Source organism: Drosophila rhopaloa, unplaced genomic scaffold (assembly GCF_018152115.1).
Source record: "Drosophila rhopaloa isolate 14029-0021.01 unplaced genomic scaffold, ASM1815211v1 contig_47, whole genome shotgun sequence".
Classification (NCBI taxonomy): Eukaryota; Metazoa; Arthropoda; class Insecta; order Diptera; family Drosophilidae; genus Drosophila; species Drosophila rhopaloa.
This window is the reverse complement of record NW_025335142.1, coordinates 601,680-623,455: the sequence shown is the minus strand read 5'-3', so window position 1 is coordinate 623,455 and position 21,776 is coordinate 601,680. Positions and strand designations below refer to the sequence as shown.

At 41.3% G+C, this 21,776-nt stretch overlaps 4 protein-coding genes across 7 annotated transcripts in view; 2 read left to right on the top strand and 2 right to left on the bottom strand.

Annotated features, from left to right (window-relative positions):
• LOC108040887 (Ig-like and fibronectin type-III domain-containing protein 2) overlaps positions 1-4,384 on the bottom strand; it is an 83,483-nt gene extending 79,099 nt beyond the window's left edge. The window contains exon 1 of the mRNA XM_044461683.1: positions 3,987-4,384. The gene's annotated coding sequence lies outside the window, so the exon portion shown is untranslated. The remainder of the gene's footprint in view (positions 1-3,986) is intronic.
• Positions 4,385-5,932: 1,548 nt separating this feature from the next.
• LOC108041017 lies at positions 5,933-6,941 on the top strand. Its single transcript, XM_017118774.2, has 2 exons — positions 5,933-6,058; positions 6,124-6,941. The coding sequence occupies exons 1-2, from the start codon at positions 6,031-6,033 to the stop codon at positions 6,831-6,833; spliced, it is 738 nt and encodes a 245-aa protein (XP_016974263.1). The 5' UTR covers positions 5,933-6,030; the 3' UTR covers positions 6,834-6,941.
• A 688-nt stretch (positions 6,942-7,629) lies between these two features.
• LOC108041024 (H/ACA ribonucleoprotein complex subunit 2-like protein) lies at positions 7,630-8,349 on the top strand. Its single transcript, XM_017118784.2, has 2 exons — positions 7,630-7,959; positions 8,019-8,349. Exons 1-2 carry the CDS (start codon positions 7,709-7,711, stop codon positions 8,248-8,250), a joined length of 483 nt encoding a protein of 160 aa, XP_016974273.1. The 5' UTR covers positions 7,630-7,708; the 3' UTR covers positions 8,251-8,349.
• A 740-nt stretch (positions 8,350-9,089) lies between these two features.
• On the bottom strand, positions 9,090-21,369 carry LOC108041025 (probable helicase with zinc finger domain). Of its 4 annotated transcripts, none has more exons than XM_017118785.2 (6): positions 21,231-21,369; positions 19,267-19,349; positions 18,794-19,208; positions 17,814-18,414; positions 12,552-17,243; positions 9,090-11,208 (listed from the first exon to the last, which is right to left on the bottom strand). In XM_017118785.2, the coding sequence occupies exons 3-6, from the start codon at positions 19,103-19,105 to the stop codon at positions 10,517-10,519; spliced, it is 6,297 nt and encodes a 2,098-aa protein (XP_016974274.2). In that variant the 5' UTR covers positions 19,106-19,208; positions 19,267-19,349; positions 21,231-21,369; the 3' UTR covers positions 9,090-10,516. The 4 variants fall into 4 exon arrangements, with proteins under 4 accessions (XP_016974274.2, XP_016974276.2, XP_016974275.2 ...); XM_017118787.2 differs by lacking the exon at positions 21,231-21,369 and adding an exon at positions 20,491-21,154; XM_017118786.2 differs by lacking the exon at positions 21,231-21,369 and adding an exon at positions 20,701-21,154.
• Positions 21,370-21,776: the final 407 nt, after the last annotated feature.

Here is a 21,776-nt window from a genome sequence, read left to right as displayed (position 1 = left end):
TTGCAACCTCAGTTGTTTGCCATCTTCGTGCTTGCCCCAGCTCTTTCTCAACTTCCAGGTTCTCGTCTATATTTTTTTATGGGCGTACATCTAAGCCGTCATTTCGGAAAACGACGCCCATTGCAATAGCGCCGAGATTTGATCAGTTGTTTGCTTTCGCTTTATATATCTTTCACTGTTTTAAAATTGCACTCATGTGACTTTGGCTCAGTCACTCGACGCTCGTCTCCATCCGCCCATACAATGGGCACACAATGAGCTGGAAACTGTCAAAAGGAAGGTCTTCCATGCCTTCTTTTTTTGCCCTTTTAAAGGGGCGAAGTCCATTTTTAATTGAGCTGCTTGAATAAGGTAAATTGTGGGAATATCTTTCTTATTTTGCATTATGTTTGAAATTAAATGTATGCTAAATATTATATACCTAAATAAAAACAGTACTCATTTTGATTTCAGTTTCTTTATGCCCAATTTTAGTAGCCAATTTTTAATAACTCGATATTGTAGCCCATCCAAATGAAAAGAGTATCAAGCTACCAAATATTTTAAAATCCAATTCCAGCACATTGCCCATAGTGACTGCAGTTTTCAACTAACATTTTTTCGGGCAAATTGTATCTGTACTTTTATGTGTTTTAGCCCCCGTTTTTATTTTTAGTTGGTCCTTGGTGGCTGCTCCATTCTAAAGCGACAACAGAATAAATTTTGGTTGGACAATTTTGTTTCATTTTTTGTAAATCCCCAATGCAGGCGACTCAAGCTACCGAAAACACACGATGCACATTCATATTCATTCTGATTCTTAGGGTGGAAACAGATCCTTTGGGAATTAGGCGAGTACAAACTTACTAACACATTCAAGTGAGTTTATCCTTTAATTTAAAATTTCACACATTTCGGCAACTTTTCTTCCGATTTAGTTGTTTTATGTGGACCATTAATTATGGATTTTGTTTTTCTAAAACTTTTAAAATGCTTTATTTGCTCTGGCCTTGTCGTACGAAGTATAGTTTTTAATTTATTTAAAAGATTTTCATTTTTGTGAGCTTGTGACTAAGTCCTGGCCTGGAAATCCTGCTCTAATTGGCAGACTTCCGGCAGCCTGTCAAACATCCTTGCAGATAAGCCCAAAGTCCAACTAAAAAAATTCTAAGAGTGAGTTGAGTTTTTCACTCCAACAGTTTTTCCTTGATTCTTTATGTAAATGATGTTGGATTACGCAAATATTTACATTATTTTCCTCGCCATAGGTTACTTTTTCTGCGCTCAGATATTTATTTATTCAATGCGATTGTTGCCTTTCGTTTGAATTGAATCGAATGCTTCTCATTTGATTTAAGCATAATTCAATTATTTCCGTTTAATTTTCAACAAATACTTGAACGCATTCCATTTGCATATTTGACTAAGTGAAGTGGCTGGGACGGAGGGCATTAAAATAAAAGTTGAAAATCAGCCAAATCAAAAAGCCAGAAAGTTCCTTGGCACTTGTTTTAATCTTTTCGACTTTTTGAACTTTAAGAACAAAGTGGCTTTGGAGTAGGGTTTCTTTAAACGGAATATAATCACCTAACCTGTTTCGTAAAAATTCTATTAGATTCAAATTCACAAAATTCAAATTCACCGTGCATACCACTATATATACCACTGCCACTCACATCAGCGCTGGTCAGCTCTCTGATGCTCCGGCTGTGGGGCAGCGAGCTGGACATGGGCTACCTGGTGATGCTCCGCGACCTGGGGCCGCTGGCCTACTTCGATGGCCTGCTGACGCTGTACGGAAACGAGGCGGACATGTGGAGCAACATGTGTATCGCCATTGAAGACCTGTCCGCCGTCAGTTTCCAGTTGGTGCGAGCACAGGCGCCGACGCCCCGGATCACAGGATCGCGGCAGGCGTTGGATGTGCTGCCCGGAAATAGCACCTCCATCTCCTCCAAAATCACGCAGGTCTTCTTTAACATCGGCATCAATGAGAAGGCCAGCTTTGCAGAGACGCTGGGTCAAACGCGGGAGCAGCACCGCTCCAACTGGGACAACTATCTCCGCCTGAGCCAGTACTTCGGGCGCTACCGGAAGCTGGGCCTCGGCTCCGTCGACGCCGGCGAGTCGCTGCAGTCGTTCCTCGGCTTCATGGAGCAGCAGCTGCGGGCGAACGTCTCCAAGAACGTCAAGATACTCCATCTGGCCGAGGACGCCTGCCGGCTGATGGACGGGCTACGGTTCACCTCCTGCAAGAGCGCCAAGGATCGCACCGGCATGGCGGTGACCCTGGAGCAGTGTCGAGTCCTGGTCCGCGAGTTCCAGCTGCCCGCCAAGCACCTGCCCTACGCGCTCAGTACGATGCTAAGTGAGGCAACAATTTTTTTGTGTGTAATAGTGGTTGCACACAAAAAAAATAAATAAACAAATATTACAGCTAAGCTCTCTTTTGCAAAATGTTCACAATTTATTTACGTTTTCAGCGAGAGCGCACAAAATTTGGTTTTCATTCTCTAACTTTTCTATTTAAATTATCACAAAAATTTGGACTGGAAAAAAAGTGTGAGTTGGGGAAATAGGGGAATCCGAATTGAACGGAGAAAAAATGCCTTTGACTTGTTACATTTTTCAACAATTTGCCTGCCTACTTTGCCGTGTTTTTTTATTGCCTTTGGTCTGTTTTGGTCTATTTTCAAATCTGTTTGGCAAAGCGATTTGTTTGTTTGCGCATTTCCAAATTTGCTTTTATGCCTTTGTACTTTTTTTAACAGAAGGTCCTTTTACATATATTTTAAATAAGGTTCATTGACTTTGGCTTCATTATAAATTTGTATCCAGATTTTATTCATTTTTAATAAAAGCCCTGGGCTAATGCATACACATATGTATTAAATAAATATATTTGTTTACTTCTTTGCATAACCTTTTATTAAATTTTGTTGCCCCATAAAATTTGGTATTTTCTTTTTCAAATGGTTTAAAGACGTTGCAATTTCTTATAAAACCATAATTCAGCTAATAGCCTTAGGAAACCTTGTCTCATTTTATTTCCGATTTGAACATTTTTGCAAATAAAATTGTTATTTAAATCATGGGCTTAACTTGTGATGGACTTAACATGTGAAAGTCTAAATTCATCCCAAGGTCTTGTAAATCTTTATTGGCTTATGCCAATTAAATTGCACATTTTCTTAAGTTCTTTATTTTTTTGTTAAGTTTTTTATATGAATTCTTTTAAGTTTTGAGTGGGTTTTCACAGTCAAATATTTTTCTTTATTTATATTTACCTTTGGTGCTTGACTCTAGCCCAAACATATATATTAAGCAGACTTTTGAATATTTAATTTCGTTCTACGTTTTTCTGTTATTATTTATTTTTTAAATATTTATTATGCCACTTGTTTCTAGGTGGCAGCTGTACTCTTGGTCCATTGTGTATCGTTTGAGCGCCAAAAGAGCAACAACAATCCACTTTTCTGAGCTGCCTATGATTGTTTGGCTTTCTTTTTGTTGTTCAATTAAATATATTCCAGTGCAACAACGCACAACCCGCATCCCGACACCAGCCCTCCACGTCTCTCCCCACCGTTTGTTGTTATTAAAAAAGTTTTTTGAGTTTTTATTTGAATTTCCATGAGCGCAGCACCGGGTAAAAGTGGAAAAATAAAGCACATTCAAAATGTATTCATACTCCTCGCGAAAACTAGTGCAGCAAAAACAAGCACAACTCGACAAAGCGATAATAACTGACCGATTGGGTAAATTTTGTAATTATTGCCAATAGCCAGAAACGCTGAAAAAAGGCGAGAAAAAATTAATAACAAAACTTTGGCAATCACCTAGCCCATACATGAGGTAATCCAATCGCACAACAAAGCAAAGAAATCTAAAGAATCGAGCTTGGCAAATACAATTTTTGTGAGTTTCGTTTAATTGCTTAATTTAATTTGCATGAAATCCAGCAAGGCAAACAAAGCAAAGCTTCGTTGGAAAACCGAAAAACCTACCAAAGTTCTTTTGTTGAATCGGCGTCGTCGTCGGCGGCAAACAAACAAAAAACACTCGAAAAAATACGTTTCGCAAGTTGTCGTTTTAGTTGTAGTTGCTGTGATTTTTTTTAACACTCCACTGGCTACTTTTGCATGTCTCAAGAACACTGCCCAAGTGGTTAAACAATTGGTGGGGATTTTTTCGGCTCTCCCCTATCGATTTGATATTCTGTTGGATATTTTATGCACTTGCATACACAATTACGCGCTCACAGCACAGCACTCGTAAATGAATTTTTTTTATTCAGACGCACTTGTTTATGGCTTTGGAATTTTTTGTAAATTTTTACGATAGACTCTTCGATGGATTTTCCACGGCCTTAGCACCAGAACTTTTCCAGCTCAGCTTGGTTTGAACTCCGTTAAACGACTGAATCGCTTAGTGGCGAGGCATCGCTATTTTATATGTCCGTTCTCCAGTCGAAAAAGCTCGGCTTTCCGTTCGGCTTTTTGGTCGATTGAATTGATGGCTGGGGGGAGGTCCACACTTTATGCGCAGGCGCTGGCTTGCTGTGGAAAAAATATAAACACAAAGCAGCTGGCTGAGCTCAGCTGATTTTTGGCCAAAAGCCGGCAACAACAAGCCCCACATGTGGCTCTGTTGAGGGGGGCTTCATCGGGAGAAAGAGCAGGTTAAAGCTTCGGCAATGCCGAGTGCGCAAAGACAATAATTTGATGTTGTTCTTGCCCACGGAAAACCAAATAAAGCAAGGTAAGCGCATAAAACACAAACAGCAGCAACACCAATAACATCTATGAGGCTTTAACAGGTGGCAATGTCATGATTTCGCAGCAGAGAAAACAAAATTATGGTCGACCTTATGTTAAATATGTTTAATTTAAATACTTTGAGATGCACTGGAAATGTAAGTTCAGATGGTTATTCCTTCTGAGTTGCAATATCGATTTGTTTAGTACAAATTTTAAATATAGATATGGGACTATTTTTTTAAAAATAATTTCGCTATAAAGTAAGACCTATTTTAATTTTTTTTTAAATATTGTTTGTATAGATTTACCATTTTAATAAAAAAAAAATATAATTTTTTTGTAATTCTAAAAACATTTATACATAAATCCAATCTTCCAAAAAGTATATAAGTATATTATTATTTATTTATTGTTGTATTTTTATTTTATTTTAATTATTAATTTTTGTAATTAACTGGTTGTCAAATTTGTAGTTGAAATGCTTACATTCAATATTTCCAATTTTTCTGTGTGTTTATGGATATTATCATTATTATTGCACACAAAAATTGTGAATTTTCTGCAGTCGTTAAATTAATTTAATTGATTATTGTTGTTCACTTTATTTGCACGATGTGTGTCGTTTTCTGGAACAATTGTTTACCTTTTATCGATTCATCTGTTGATTGCTAATTCCCAAAAACTTCGTCGCAAAAATCAAATCAAATCGAACAGCGTCGCAAAAGTAACGACAACAGAAACTGGCCAAACTCGCTTTAATTAGAAGCTAAATAATATTATATAGACAGTATAAAAACGAAGTTCGGTACTTAGACATGTCAAATGCTTAATATTAATGCGTAGCGAGTTCCTTGAACTTTCATTTTAATTTATTGATTTTAAGCAAACCACTTCGATAGCATCAGAGATTTAATGTAAGATAAGGTCTTGCTTATGAATATTCCATTGTGTCTGTTTATTGTAAATTATTAAAAACATTGATATCTTTCTTTAAGATTGTGCTTTTCTTTAGAAGCTTAAGACTATTAACGCATAAAGCATATTTGTTATAATAATAATACAAAAATATTTCTACATTATTGACTTCTTCAAATTAACGTTTTTTTAGAACTAACTCTGGAATGAGTAATATCATAAGGAGTTACCGGATCGTATTATATTTTGGAAATTTAGCCGATCCTAATGCGGTCGCATTATCAAAGTTGTAACTTACAGTTACTTTTTTTCGCAATAATCTGTGCACGTTTTTTGTCGTCTTTGTGCTTGTTGAATTTTTTTTTTAATTTACAAAATGAATCGATACAATCGCGTCTATAGAGGTAGTTACGATAAAACAAAATTCTGCAAAACTAATATCAAAATGTGAGTAACTTAATTTTTGCAGATCCCGGATCTCCACTGGCGCCATTAACGCCGCTCGGCACCGAAGCTTTCACATTTGACGATGCCACGCCCACTGGAGAAGGTGGTAGGAAGAACACCGCGAGATATGGACTTTTTGGGATCCCGACGGCCAATAATCTTACGGTTCCATCACGCCGGCCACCGCCTCCTACGAAAAGTTTATCAAATGCTAGTTTTCCTAGGCGTTTTTCGAAAGAATTCATGCGCACGCGATCGGTGTTTTCGCCCACGAGTCAAAGTACCCTATATGGAGAATCCTCTTTGGCCGGAGAATCCTGCATTCCGGTAGATTCGAAATTACAGACGAAGATTGAGAGGCAGGATACCCGGCTGCAGCAGGAAATACGGCTAAAACAGGAGAAATCAAAGATAAAAAGAGAGGCGTCCATGTCGAAAAGTGCAGCATCCAAGGTGAAATCGGAGGACACCAAGAGCCCCAAGCCCAGTATTATGCATCCACGCTACAAACCCGGCTCCCCCGTGGAGCACCCCACGTTGAGCCCCCGTGTTAAGTCCCTGCTTAGCCGCACTGGAAATGAACATCTTTCCGAACTGTTCACTCGCCAGGAGATCGACATCGAGGTGCTTATCCAAATGACCCTGGAGGATTTAGCGGCGCTGGGCGTTCGCGGTGCCCGGGAGATCAGATTGGCCTTGAACATTATCCAGTTGGCCAAGCAATTCTTTTAATTCATATTATATGTCTCTTACACGTTCACGCAAATTTTAAGAGTTTTATGTATTCTGGATTTAAATTTATATGTTAGTTTTAAATAAATGTTTAATGTGGAAATCAAAGTTTGGATCAAATTGGTGGCTTAAAATTGCAATTTACAGTTTCAAAGTATTTTCCAAACTCCCCGCTAGGATTGAAAAGACATCACCGTTTAATTTAAACTGATTTATATTTTATAATACAAATTGTAACCCATTTAAAGTGAAAAAAAGTGTATTTGAAATAAATGTACTGTAAAATTAAATGGTCTAGGCTGTAAGATTTTAATTTTTAGAAATAATATTCTTTATTTTAAACTTCTTGCTTTTATGTACAATGACAAATTTAATAATTTGGTGGTTATCAACTTAGAATACTATTCTAACATTTGCTGAACTTTATAAAGAAAAGTTTCTCATTCATTTTTATAAAAGTATCAAAAAGTAAAATATTAACCCGACTATCCTTTCCTCTGTTAACCAATTTTAGTAGTCAAAAACGTCGCAAGCCTGTTGTGGCAGGGATACATGAAGTCATATTTGTCTGCTGTTACTGAGTTTCATTTTGTAATCAAATCTGAAATAATTGTTTAATTTAGATACTCCAAAAGTATAAAAAGATATTAAATAACTATATTTGTTTCAGTGTAGAAAACTAGCACAGATATCAACCAAGGTGTTGATCTTTGCTACCACGCCCGTTGAAATAACTCAGATTTATGGTATTTTTTTACAACCTTTTCACGAGTAGTTTAGTATATTTTGAAATCCAAACTGCGGTCACTCTGAACACGTGTTTGTCCCGAAGACCTGCGGTTTAAACAAAATATCCACGTTTTAACAGAAAAGCAATGGTTAAAGTGAAAGTAGAGCGTTCCGAGGATGCCGATGCATCCATAGTGACTAGCGGCGATGTCACTATTAAGGACGAGGAGTCCTACGACGACAAATTGATCTTCGTGAACGCCATCGCCAAACCGATGGCAGGTAAAAAACTGGCCAAAAAATGCTACAAACTGGTGAAAAAGGCGATGAAGCACAAGACTTTTCTGCGAAATGGATTAAAAGATGTGCAGACTCGCCTGCGCAAAGGAGAAACCGGGTGAGTAGTTAGTAATCCCCGCCAGAAAAGCAGAAACTAATGCCCCTTATCGCCCACAGCATTTGCATCTTCGCTGGCGATGTGACCCCTGTGGACATCATGTGCCACTTACCAGCCGTTTGCGAGGAGAAGGGCATCCCATATGCCTACACCCCAAGCCGGGCGGATTTGGGAGCTGCCATGGGCGTTAAGCGCGGTACAGTCGCACTGTTGATCCGCCAGAACGAGGAATACAAGGATCTGTACGATGAGGTCAAGGAGGAGCTCTCCGGGCTGAATATACCCGTCTAGAGCTGTAGCCTTAGTTTCTTCTGCTATTTAAGTACCTAGTTAAGTTAAAAGGATTCCTAATAAACGCCAGGAGATGCCTATTTTCTGGCACCAACAAAATTGTCAGCTTATTGTACTCTTTTTATTTTAAAAGGTTTTCTAAAGTCTGAGAATTGACGAAATTTAATTAAGTAATTAATAACGAATTGCCACTTAAAAACGGACAAGACTTTATAAAATAAAATATACAGAATACCTTTAAAAGAAAATTGACAATCCTAAAAAACTGTAATTATGTTACTTAATTCGATTAGATATTTGTTATTCACTGGCTTACGAACATCTAACCAAAATCCGAATAACTGCAACAGATTGAAAAAACCCTGCTTTTAAAAACATACTGAACTTAGTTAATCAAGTTTATGTCAGATCTGAAAATTACTTACTTTAATTATTTTTAATCAAATCATTTTTCTAGCAATCCTGTTTCAAAATGTAAATTCGGCTAACGAAAAATACTTTTAAAACAAATAACAAGCTGCCAAAAAAAACCAAAATTGCAAGTTTTTTTTGCTGTCCCTTGGGGATCTTTTTTGTTTTCCTTTTTTTTGTGATTTTTTTATAAGTATTTTCAGCGTAGCTGTTTTCATATAAATTGTTTTACATATACAATACAGTTGAAATGGAGGAATTTTGTTGGGCTTCTGGGTTCTGTTCTTGTTGTGCTGGATGATGTGGTGTCTGCTATTATGTTTTTAGTGGTGTCTAAATTTACATATAATTTAACACTAAATGTGTTCTTGTAGGTATGCAGTGTGTTTCCTAGAAGATCGTTTAACAAATGACATGAGTGGAGGGGGTAATATTAAAAGTACAATTTCTTGTTTATTTAATGTGATTTTCGTTCTTTTTTGTTTCCGCTTTTTAGTTTGTTATGCGTTACATTGGTTAAATAATTACAGTTATATAAAGTTAATATGTTTATGCTATCCAAGTCGCTAGCCAAAATACTACGATAAAACTCAAAGATCGGTTAAATACTCTTATCGAAAAATTCTTATATTTTTGTATGCATTTATCTTTCGTTTGTTTTACATTTACCAGTCGTCAGATCGGACTAAACGATGAGTGGGTGGGGTTTTTTTTTGGGGATTCAGGGGCAATGGCTGCAAATTTGGGGTGGTCAACAATAGTAATATAATTTACACACGCATCGACAATTTTGGATGGGGAAAGGAACAAATAACTCGTGCACAAATTTAAATATTTATATGCGTATTATATATATGTTCGTATGTAGGTAAGTATGTTTAATTCGTACACAAAAATGTTCATATCCCTTATAGCCATTAAATATATATAATAGGTATATAATCTGAAAGTTACAGTAATAAGGATAATAATTTATATATTTGAGTGCGTGACAAATTTTCAGTTTTAATGTTTTTTGTTAATTTGTTTTTTTGAATAGTCAACTTCTGTACAAAATTGAAATTTATAACTGAGAAACTAAAGGTAGAAATCGAACCGAAGGTTTACGTAGCACATGTGCTACGCTCTAAAAATAGAAAAAAATTTACAATACAAATTTTCTTGAATTATCTTACATCTAAAGCTAACTATGCATTTTGCAGTTTATAGTTATTACATAATTATTTCATTTTTTTGTGGTTTTGTGTTTGTTTTTTTTTTTGTAAAGTTTTTTTTATGATTTTTTTTATGTTTCAAGAGTCTAATCGATAAGGTTTTCTTGTGTAGACGTAATGATTATTTTTCTGGGCTGCTCAGAGCAACCCTTTGGATGCTGCGAACAGATGGAGGCGCCTGAGGCGTCCTTGGGCATTGGGGCGTGGCAGGAGGTTAACAGGGGGCTGGGATGGAGACCAAGGGTCAACGTCAACAAATCCCTGCTGCGGCATTTGGGCGAGCTTTAGTAACCACTAAACATTAACTAAATAGGTATGTATGTATATTATTAATTAATTATAATAATTCACACGTTGAACTTAAGGCTACCGTAATTAAATAATTTGCAATTTAAATGAAAGCAAAAAAATAAGGATAGGGGCAACTATAATTAAGAAGCAGTTCTTTTTCGTTTTCTCTTCCGTTTTCCCATTGTCTGGGGCATTTTTTACGTTTTTTTTTGTTCAGCTAAGAATTTTGCAATTTTTTTTTTGTTGTTAATTTTCTGTTTTTTTTTTTTTTCTTTTTTGTTTTTTTCGTTTTTGTTTTAGATTAAGACCCTTTGATGCCACAACAGGAGATGTGCTGCCGTTACCGCTTCTCACTGAAAGTAATTGTAGAATCCGGTCGTGGCCTGTCCCAACTCTCGGATAGCCGCAAACGGATCCTTCTCTAGGAGATCGTTTCCGCCACCTGCCTGCGCGCCTTTTCCAGCCCCAGATCCTGCCACGCCCGCCTGCGCCTGCGACTGTCCCGGCGATGGTCCTGCCCCACCGCCTCCGCCAACCACCGCCTGGGGTCCCTGGCTCAGCACAGCCGCATAGGTGGTTGCCGACGAGCCGGAGGACTGCTGGTGATGATTGGCCGCCTCCGAGTGGGGAACGCTGGGCACCATGGCCTGGAACAGATCCACATCGTGACCACCCTTCAGCGTATTGAAATTGTTGTACAGCAGGCCGTGCATGTGGTCCGACGACTTCACCGAGTGGTCCACCACCGAGTTGTTGGCCTGGAAGAGTGCCTCAATCAAATTGGCCCCTGTATCCAACCCATGCATGTTGTTGTAGCAGCCGTTTCCACTTCCGATCCCATTTCCGGCCAGCGCCTGACGGCGGTACAGCGGCACAGAGTTGTTGCCATTGCTAAGCATTCCGTTGTTGTTATTATTGTGTCCGCCGACTCCTCCGCCGGCGATTCCCATTCCAACACCCCCAACTCCTGCGCTGTTGACGCCCACGTTGTTATGCATGTTTAAGTTGTTGTACGGCTTCTCGTTGAGCACAGCATTGCCAGCTAGAATATTGAAAAGTATAAAGATTAAAATAGGAAATGGAATGATGGGTGAAATAATCGGATCATTAAATCAGCCTGATGGTTTTTATTGTTTTGCTAACATTTTCAAATTCGTTTGGCATTTAAGAAGATGTATAAGGGGGTATCCCCATTCTTCTTATATAACTAGCACATTAAAAAAAGGTTTATATGCAAAAAATGGTTTTCTTCAATTTGTTTTTAAACTATCTTTCAAAAAAAGTAGATGCAGTCGGTATCTGCTTTAGCTTGGACAAATAATCTTACATGAGACAAAACTTAATAGATTCCTAAAATATGAAATAACGTGGAGTTATTATACCCGTTACTCGTAGAGTAAAAGGGTATATTGTATTCGTGCAAAAGTATGTAACAGGTAGAAGGAAGCGTTTCCGACCCTATAAAGTATATATATTCTTGTTCAGGATCACTAGCCGAGTCGATCTAGCCATGTCCGTCTGTCCGTCTGTCTGTCCGTCTGTCCGTCTGTCTGTCCGTATGAACGCTGAGATCTCGGAAACTATAAAAGCTAGAAGATTGGGATTTTGCATGTAGATTTTAGGAGTTCCTACGCAGCGCAAGTTTGTTTCAAAATGGTGCCACGCCCCCTCTGACGCCCACAATCCACAAGCTGTGGCCACAGTTTTGATGATATTATGAAAATTTTAATTGATTTGTATTTGTTTCGTCAATAAATATCGATTGGCCTAATAAAAGTTTGCCACGCCCAGTCTCACGCCCAAAAACCCATTAAACGCTTAAGCCTGGCTAGCGCCTACATTTCCGCCTTTCGTGGCGCCATCTAACGGATGACTTTGGAACAGCTGGCCAAGGTGCTCAACAGAGTCAACGTTAATTCTCGATAAGGATTTCTATTAAAGGAAATTGCGATGGTTTTCATTTGTCAATACCCAACTATATCCCAAGAACTATGCAAATCAAATCAAGTTAGCCAAATTGGAGGTCTGAGTCAAACAATGGAGTATGTGTGTATGTATGTAAGCATATACATATAAAGCTGCCAGCACTAAGAGATCGGCGAATTCAAATTGATAATTTGAACTTTTTGTCCTTTTTTCCTGTGGTCACTATTATTCACATTACATACAAGAAGGCATATTTATATTAAGTTGTTTAGCTGAGTAACGGGTATCTAATAGTCGAGGCACTCGACTATAGCGTTCTCTCTTGTTTTTAATATTGAGTGTTAAAAAACTAAAACTAAAACTTTTGATTCCAAAATAATCTAAACTGTAATTTAACTACATGAAATATAATGCCCAAAACCGGTGGTCTGATCTTTTAAATTATATTTCTCAGCTTACCATTGCCCATAAAGTTGGAGTTACCGACGCCGCCCAGATTGTTGCCGCCACCGTTGAGTGGCGCCTGGTGCAGCCCAGGTCCGCCCAACTGATTGATATATAGGGGTTGTCCGGGTCCTGGAGGTGGCTTCGCCTGTTGCTGCTGCTGTTGTTGTTGTTGCTGCTGCATCATGGCAAATAGGCGACTCTGCTGCTGTTGTTGTTGTTGCTGTTGTTGCTGCTGCTGGAGATCGGCCCCGTTTAAGCCATTACTAAGCACTAGACCAGGAGCATTGCCCGTGCCAGCCACCATGCCCAGAACATCCCGCAGAATGGGCTGAGCAATATCATTGGCTCCATTCATGATGGAGTTGAAGACCAAATCGATCTGCTGGTTGAAGTTCTCTAGCGGCGGTGAAGGGTCCACAGATTGCTGAGGTGGCTGCTGCTGCTGTTGTCCTTGGGGATACAGCATCGGATATTGTGGCCGCTGCACATGTGGGTTGTTGAGCATCGGATTGTTGACCATCTGTTGCTGCGGTGGTTTATGTGGCTGCTGCAGTGTGGCCATCACCTGGCGCAACATATCCGCGAATTTGTTGGCACCCTCCTGTCCCACGGTTTCGAGCAGTTTAAGGTACCACTTGTACTGCTCTTCTTTCGGGTTAAAAGCCATTTCGTAGATGCTCACATTGGGGGGCAGTAGCTCGTGGGTCAGAGGGCCAAATCTCATGGAGCTCGGCGACGGTTGTTTGCCAGCATACATGAAGGGATTGGGTGGTGGCGGCTGTTGCTGTTGTTGCGGCGGTGGCGGTGCTCCTGGATTGTAGCCGCTTCCATTGTGGCGCAGATAGGGAGGCGGCGGAGGTCCGTTCTCCATGGGCGACATGGGTCCATTGGGCACACTGCTGCCCCTCTGCATGCCCATCGGCGGGGCCTGCTGCTGTTGCGGTGGAGGCGGCGGTGGTCCTGGCCCAGGTCCGTATAGCTGGTGGTGCGGCGGCGCCTGTCCATGGTTGTACAGAGTCTTCTTGGCCAGGTAGCCCAGTTCGCTGGGATTCCTCAGCAGCTGAGCAGCCGCCGAGGCGTTTGGCGGAGGAGGTGGTACACTACCTCCTCTTAAGGGTAGCGAGGGATTTGCATTGAGTGGCGGTGGCAAAGGTCCTGGTCCACGCCCCGGACCACTCACTGGCGGAGGCTGGGGCTGCTGTGGCTGCTTGCTTGGCGGCAGCACACTCCACGGATTCGTTTGTGGCGGTGGCCCCCATAGGCTGGCATTGGGATTTTGCGGTGGCTGTTGTCCAGGTCCAGGGCCTTGATTTGGTCCCTGCTGCGGTGGCCGCCAGTGCTGCATGGCTGGGTATTGTCCATATGGTGGCGGTGGTCCTCCACCACCTCCTCCGCCTCCTGGCGGCTGAGTGGGTGGTGGTCCTCCGGGTGGCATTCCCCGCAAATGCGGCGCCTGAGGCGGTGGTCCCCGCATTCCCATGTGTCCTCCGCCTCCTCCGCCGCCGAAGTGTGGCGGTGGTCCTGGACCAGGGCCTGGACCTCCTCCGGTTCCCGGCCCAGGACCATTTCCAGACTTTCCTCCGACGGCAGCCATCATCGCCGCCATGTGGGTGGAGTACATGTGGGAGAGCTGTTGATTGGCCATGACAGCGGCCATTTGATTCATCTGATGGGCGGTGGCCGCCGGTCCAGGACCCAGCATGCCAGCTGCAGTCGCGAAATGAGCCGGAGGCCCAGGTGGGCCATGGCCACCATGTCCGTGCTGCGGTCCGTTTAGGTAGAGGGCAGCCTGTTCCCGCAGATATGCCTCCGGTTGCAGGGCACGAGGTACAAACTCCGGCGCTAGAGGATTCAGCACATAGCCTCGCTTCAGCTCGACCCCATCTAGTTGTGAACGCAAATTTGACCAGGTTAGACCAAAAAGAGACTTATTCTCGTCGCAGATCTCGATGAAGCGCTCCCATACTTTTCGGCATCGTCCAATGGAGCACAGAGCCACGGGATCGCCGACCACTGCCACCAAAGACTGGGCACGAGTAATAGCCGTGTTCAAAAGTTTGGAGTTGCTCAAGAAACCATAGTCCGTATCGGCATCGCCAATGCTGGCCGTGGAGGCTGCTCCCGGAGCACTTCCTTGGGGCATACAGGTGCGTCGGGTTCGAACTGTGGAAAGGAACACCGCTCGGAACTGTTTACCCTGCACGTTAAGCACACGTTCCACGGATATTCCACCCATGCGGCGTTTCCTCAGCTCCGAACGAATGCGAAACACCTGATCTGCGTAGGGTGTCATAATGCCAATGCTGGTATCGTTGAGTTTACCCCATGCACTTGGCCAACGCTTCCGCAGCTCGGAAACCCTTTCCACCACCTCATACACTTCAGCATTGTTATAGAAAGCAGTTGAGTTTTTATCCTGAACATCCTCTCCTCTAGTAGTAAAGAAGGTCAAAGGGTAAAAGCGCTCGTGCCGTGGTTGTTTTCCGGAGGCCACCAGCTTTTGTTCGTAGAAGAGTTCCGAAGTGAAACGGATGATGGCCTCGTGTGCTCGATAATTCTCGCACAGCAGGATCTTGCAGGGAAAGTTGGAGGGATAATGGTCGTACAGTCGCTCCAAAAGCGATATGTGCAGCTTGCGTTCCTTGGCAAAGGCGGAAAACAACTCGGGACTCATCTGCATGTGATCTCCGGCCAAAACGATCCTTGTAGAATCATTAGCCAAAGCCAGCGGCATAATGGCTTCGCATTCCATTGCCTGAGCAGCTTCGTCCAGGAAGATGTGTGTGAATAGACCTTTGGGTAGTCCCAGAGTGGCCAACTCCATGCTGATGCTCAGAGTAACTACGACAATCCTATGTCGCATTATATCCTCCACACTGGGGCGCTTGAAGTTGCCCACTCCATCGATGATGCAGTACTTTTGCACCACACCATTAACGGTGGCTGACCATCTCTTATGGTAATAAACTCGCAGGGGTGTGGCCTCCTCTAAGCCCTCCTCGATCCACGGATGCAGGTACTCCTTGATGTACAAATCAGCTGCTGAATTTGAGTGCGTGCAGATCAGGATCTTGGCCTCCGGTTGGGCCAGGAGTTGTTTGATGGCTTGGGCCAGTGTGTAGGTTTTTCCAGTTCCAAAGGGTCCTATAAGCAGGATTGGAGGCAACTTGATGCTTAGTGCCGTGGTGATAGCATTCACGGCCTCCCTTTGCTTGGCATTTAACTTCGGTTCGCAGGCATCCGCCCATTGCTTCTTCGGTGTCCACGGTATACTCGGTTCTAGCTCCGTGGCCGGAAATATCAGCCGAAAGTCGGTAATCTTATCCACTGCATTGTGCCACTCGCAGTAGGGCATTCGATTCAGCTGGAATTGTATATCCACTTCCAGTTCGGTATCTGCCTGCAGTGCCATCGCCTCCACACATTTTGCGGATAGTTTCAAATAAATCACATTCTTCCCTTTGTCCTCGATCAAGGCCTCATAAACTGCACGGTTATTTGGATCCGCTTTGGAATCCGGTTCCTCAGGTTTGGAGATGTACACACTGCTGCAGTTGGACAGAATTAATCTGCCAGGGGAAGTATCCTCTGAGATGTCCTTGCCCAAACGCATGAGAGCAAACAATTCACCTGCCAGAGAATACTTGGCTGTGCTGGTAGCCATTCCAGCTGGGGTGAGGATATAATTCGAGGCCACTGTAAGACGGGTCCTCACATTATACCTTGCTATCTGCTCATAGCGAGCAATCTCCTCCACGGATAACAACTCGTGGATGCGGGACCGGTAGTTGTTTTGCGTCAACCGCTTCTCCACAATGGTCGATTGTGTCAATGTGAAAGTTGCTGCCCTGGGGCAGGGATACCTCTCCAACAGTTCCCTCTCATGCTCCAGATCACTGAGATACGCCTCTGTCTTCAGATGTGTTCCAATCGTGGTTTCGAAGCGTGTGAGTTGCGTATTGGCCACATCCCATCGGGTGGCCGAACTGTTAATGATGTCCCGCTTGATCTCCTCGATTTTCTCGGCATCATTTACAGGCAAAACATCAACGCACAAGTGTCGAACGAGCAACGGTTCCTGGCCCACATCGAAGCAGATGGCCTGGCGAAAGGTTCCATAGATCTCCGTGTGAAACTCTATTGTGATTTCATGGGTCAAAGTGGCCGAGTCCTCGGTGGAAGACTCCGATGGGGCTGCACTGGCTGCCACCCACTCTTGATCGGATTTAAGCTCCATGATGCTTTCCGTTGGTTTGCACATTTTAATGGACTTCAGGGCAAAGTGATTGCGATGGGCATCCTGGAGGAGGGCCACTGCTTTAAGAGGCTTTTTTGTCTCCAGTTGGAAGAGCCACTCTCGCTTGGAGGTCTTCGAACTGATGCTGGTGACCAGCTGCTGCTCACACCGCGCCTCCATATCCGGAACCCGTTCACACATCACTCGCTCCGGCGCTGTGGCCTGGATCCATCGCTCCAGCACTTGCTCCGTGTACGACTTGCCGTAGAGCTCCTTCTCGCAGGCCTTCTGCATCCGCATCCGGCGGTATTCGAAGCGCTCCTTCCACTCGTTCAACTCATCATGACCATGGGCCTCCACGCATTGGGCGCCGTAGTGGCAGGTGTGCGCTTCACTGAACGTCTCGCACAGGGAATAGGTGTCCAGCGTGTAACCACGAGGCGGGGGACGCCACTTCCAGTCACGGCCTAGTCGGAAAAGTAATACATTATTTATTTTGAGTGATTGGAAATTCATGTTTTCAGTGCTTTTTAAAATATATAGAAAACCAAGTCTATGGTGTAGAATCATTTTATTTTATGATTTTGAGAAAACTTTACTTGTTTATCATTGTAAATTATTTATCAAGATTCGCGCATAAAACCACTTCAATCATTTTAAACTAGGCATCTCATAAAATAACAAAAAAGACCTTCACAATTGCAATTTGGCTTTCTAATTTTAGAACTTAAAATGCATCATAATTCTGACCGTAACCAGAAAGTTCCAATTTTTTGTTATTTTTTTGTAGTGTTTTAGTTATAAACTAAACGTACTTTAACCGAACGAAGTACAAAAAGGTATTTTAAAAAGTATAAATTAATTAATTATAAATTAGTCAACAAAATATTCATTAATAAAGAAAAGGAATAAAAGCCGTTTCCTTTTTGATAGCTGTATACGAAGATTGTATTTCCATAACTCCAAGTCAATTTATGGCAGATAGCCGATAAGCCTCTAGAAGTTCTAATGCACTTTTAATTTCCTCCGATACTTACCCTCATCGCTCATGATCACCTTCTGGTGGGCCTCGGTCTGGCAGTGCTGTCGCAGCTCGTTCCTCGTTTGGAAGGTGATGGTGCAGTAGCTGCAGGTGGTCGATGGGGCCTGATCGCCCTGATCGGAGCCCGATCCGTCTCCGGATCCCGTCTGGTGCTTGCCGGCAGTGAGCTTCATGGCCGCCAGAAGGTCGTTGGTCTTGTGAAGACTTGTGCTGGAGCTGGACATGGTGCTGCTGCTGCCAGTGGAAGAGCTACTGCTGCTGCTGGCGTAGCTACCGATTCCATTACCATTTTGCTGCTGCTGTTGTTGCTGCTGCTGCTGTTGCTGCTCTCGCTTCTTTAAACCCTTGTTGCTGAGAAGCTTGCTGTACTTGTCAAGCGGCAGGTTGTTGGTTGCCCAGTGATCCAGCTTTGTATCCAGGATGGCCATCTCGTCTTCGAGACGGGCGTGCGGGATCTTCAGGGCCTGCGCTTTGTGCTGCCCGTTCATGATCATCTGTATGATGGACTTATACCGCTCGAGGGTCTTGGATATGTCCGAGTATATCTGCTGGCCGCTCAGCTCATTGATCCACTTGCTCAGGAAGATCTCAGCATCCTAAACGAAAGTTAGAGAAATCAATGAATATCTTCTTAAGCTACACTAGGATTTTAAATTAGTAACGTTATATGCCTCTAATTAAAAGTCCAAAATGCGTCCGTAGGAAATTTCGAAGACGTATTATTTAAGTCGAGAAAGATTTACTAAAACTCAAAACAAATTAAAATAGTTTTCGCATACATTTTCAAATTTTGCTAATATTATCTTTTTATGTTATTTCATCATATCAATTAAAACTTTTGGATTTGTATCATTACCGACTTATTTTTATAGTTAACATGGATATCGTTTTAAGTCGGAAAAATAAATGACCTACGCATCCCCCAGCTTGGAAAGGGTTTAAAATAACTGAGGGAAAGAGCCTACCCGTACTTACCCCGTACTTGTGCATCTTAAAGAGCGCGTGGACAAGCCATCGGCGAGCTCTCGAGACGCTGGCCAGGCACTCAGTCTGCTCAGAGAGCAGAGTGAGCACCTTGTAGGCATCCGCCAGACAGCCCTCGAACTTGCCCAACTCCAGAAGGCACTCGCAGCGTCCCAGGAGGCAGGCAATCTGCTGGTCCTTCTGGGCCCTCGAACCCGAAGCGCCGGGATTGGGGGCAATCAGCTGGTCGTAGAGCGCCACGGCTCGGGCCCAACTGCGTCGGCGGACCATGTCGTGGGCCTGCATCTCCTTCTCGGCGGCCATCGTTTACTGGCTGGTTTTTGGGGAATCCTCCGTGTAGTTACTCATGCATGTGTCGCTTTTTCAGGTCCTTGTCTTGATCGCTCGTCTAATTTCTACGTTTATTCTGTTTGAAAAAGTTAAAAACATTAATTAATGTTAAGCTTTTCTTTATTTTTACTTACATAATTTAACAGTTTAAGTTGGTTAAGAAATCGATTATCGTTTTTACATCAATTGTTTATATACTTTGTGGGCATTATGTTTACTGCAAAGAAAATTGACAAAATTCGTAAAATTACATTTTTAGTTGGTTTGGTACTTATTTTAAGTTTTTTCCAATATTTAAATTTTGTATATAAGTGTAAAAGCTTTACTTAATATTTATTTACAGCATAAATTTAGTAGAAAAATTGGGATTGCCACTGAATTTTTCATAATTCCTCGTAACTTCAAATGTTGCTTTACTTCAAAAGCAAATGTTTATTGTAAATATACGTTGATAGTAAAATGAACTTTATTTCAGTGTTCTATTCATTGAAATTATTACAATTCATATATGTAAATTTTAAAGTTTATTTTTATGTTTTTTGTTGGAGAAAATAATATACAACATTATAATTTGTCATGTTTTTATTTTATTATTTATTCAATATGTTTTACTGGAGCTATTTGTTTGATGGATTTCCGTATTAAGTGATTTCTTAAACTTGTACGCCGAATTACTTCAGTTACTTTTAATGTTAGGGTTTTCATTTATCCACGTGGTTTAAATATATCCGGAATAGTTGTTTCAAATAATTATCTGGTAAATAATACGCCTCAATTCGCTTAAATGCAGTTGGAATTGTCTGTTGAAACCGAGTTGTTTGGACCAAAACAGAAATTGTTTATATCTGGGCAATAGCTTCTGCTCGGGTCTTATCGGATCCCAAATAATTGTGTGTATAGTATACACAGACGGATTTATAGAGCCGCCTACAACCAGGTATATGATAAACAATCCAAAGTGCTCCTTTTGCCGTCTTTATTTTCCGATTTACACAATTTTCATTCTAATTCGGTTACGCAAAATTTCATAAGAGCAATTTTCACTCTCGCACCGGCACAAAAGGGGGCGAAAAACTCAGTGGAGGGAAATGAAGGGGAAAATGGGGAAAACACTTGCTGAGAACGAGAAAATTTGCAAGCATAATTAAAAGTAATTTTCGAGTTGCTTCTTTTTCTTATTTTTTTTTATTTGGAGGCGCTTGCTCTCTTTTTTTTCGGATACTTTTTTTGTTGCGTGTATGTGTGCGTTTTGTTGTTGTGCGGTTTTTATTTATATGCGGCGATATATGGGTACAATTTAAAACAAATGGCGACGGCTGATTTCTTAGCAAATGCAGGTGCATTAAATTTAATCGTACTCTTATTTAATGTTGATTTTTCTTTTCTTTTTATATACACGGGCAGATTTTTGGGCCTGGCGTTGTCTTTCAAGCCGCTTGCAGACGTAATAAAATCACTTTCCCTTTTTCTTCTTTAGTTATTCCATAGTTTATTTGGCTGTCTTCCGAGTGAGCGTATTTTTATGTCATTTTGCACAATTTTCGAGAAATAAGAAGGATTTATTTTACCATTTTTCTTTTTACGTGCTGAAAACAGCAGACAGTCGTCAGTGTTGGGTAACGTCGCAGACACTCTCTGCCGAGTATCGCATGTGGCAATTAATGGTGGCTTAAATTTTATTATTTTTTTTTTGGTTTAATTATTGTCAACAAATTTTTTTGAAATTTTTTATTTAGGAGATTTTTGTTAATTTCGTTATATATGGCCCAAAAACGCCACAAAACAAAACACGAGTATCGGCTGCGGTTCTTTGCAACACTGAACGCCCATTTGACAACACTGTCGCATACACTACACGATGATTTTGCCATATAAAAATGGCAACTTATATGAACACAATACATGCAAATGACCGCATTGCACTTTTATCTGATTAGTCAGTTATTTATACAGCTCGCTACTCATTTTGCATGCTCAGCAAGCGACAGCGGTGCACTTTTTCCAGCGCGATTATCGCAAGTCAGCCAGCCAGCTGTAACTTTGTTTGCCAATTTTTGGTTCATTTCGGGTTTCCAGTGCTTTCACTCTTTCCAATTACCTTTGCACTAATTCTTATTGTTAATACACTACTGGCTAATTCAATTTTACATGGCTAAGCACATGAGAGAAAATGCACAACGTCGAAATTAAAAATAAGTTATGTATGTAGTGAGGAAAAATTCGCGAAATGCACCAGTGCTGGTAAGGGGAGGACAGAAACCAGGGACGGTCGATAACAGATGGGGCTGGCAAATCATCAAGGTTAAAAACCGTCTAAACTTTTAAAATTTTTAAAGATATATATTTAAAAATATATATATTAAAAAAAAATCTGCTTTAAATATATATCTTAAATCTTAAGAGATGCTTGATAAAAAACTTCAAGTTTTATAATGAAAATCGTAACCAAGGAACTTATTTTGTGTTAACAAATATATTTTTTAAGTAATTTAGAAATATATTTTGGTCAGTGAACATTAAATCAAATTATTGTACATTAATTGTAATCTAGAAGTTAATTATTTACATTTAAAATATTTTTTAAGACAATTACAAATTATATTTGTGTTTTATGACCTATTGTTATAATTATGTAAGTAATTTT

Excerpts from the sequence above, each read along its gene's own strand:
- LOC108041017 (XM_017118774.2), top strand. The coding sequence starts at position 6,031 with ATGAATCGATACAATCGCGTCTATAGAG. Across the intron at positions 6,059-6,123 it reads ATACAATCGCGTCTATAGAG|ATCCCGGATCTCCACTGGCG; the intron begins GTAGTTACGATA and ends TAATTTTTGCAG.
- LOC108041024 (XM_017118784.2), top strand. The coding sequence starts at position 7,709 with ATGGTTAAAGTGAAAGTAGAGCGTTCCGAGGATGCCGATGCATCCATA. Across the intron at positions 7,960-8,018 it reads CTGCGCAAAGGAGAAACCGG|CATTTGCATCTTCGCTGGCG; the intron begins GTGAGTAGTTAG and ends TATCGCCCACAG.
- LOC108041025 (XM_017118785.2), bottom strand. The coding sequence starts at position 19,105 with ATGGCCGCCGAGAAGGAGATGCAGGCCCACGACATGGTCCGCCGACGC. Across the intron at positions 18,415-18,793 it reads TTAAGATGCACAAGTACGGG|GATGCTGAGATCTTCCTGAG; the intron begins GTAAGTACGGGT and ends ACTTTCGTTTAG. Across the intron at positions 17,244-17,813 it reads GGTGATCATGAGCGATGAGG|GCCGTGACTGGAAGTGGCGT; the intron begins GTAAGTATCGGA and ends TTTTCCGACTAG.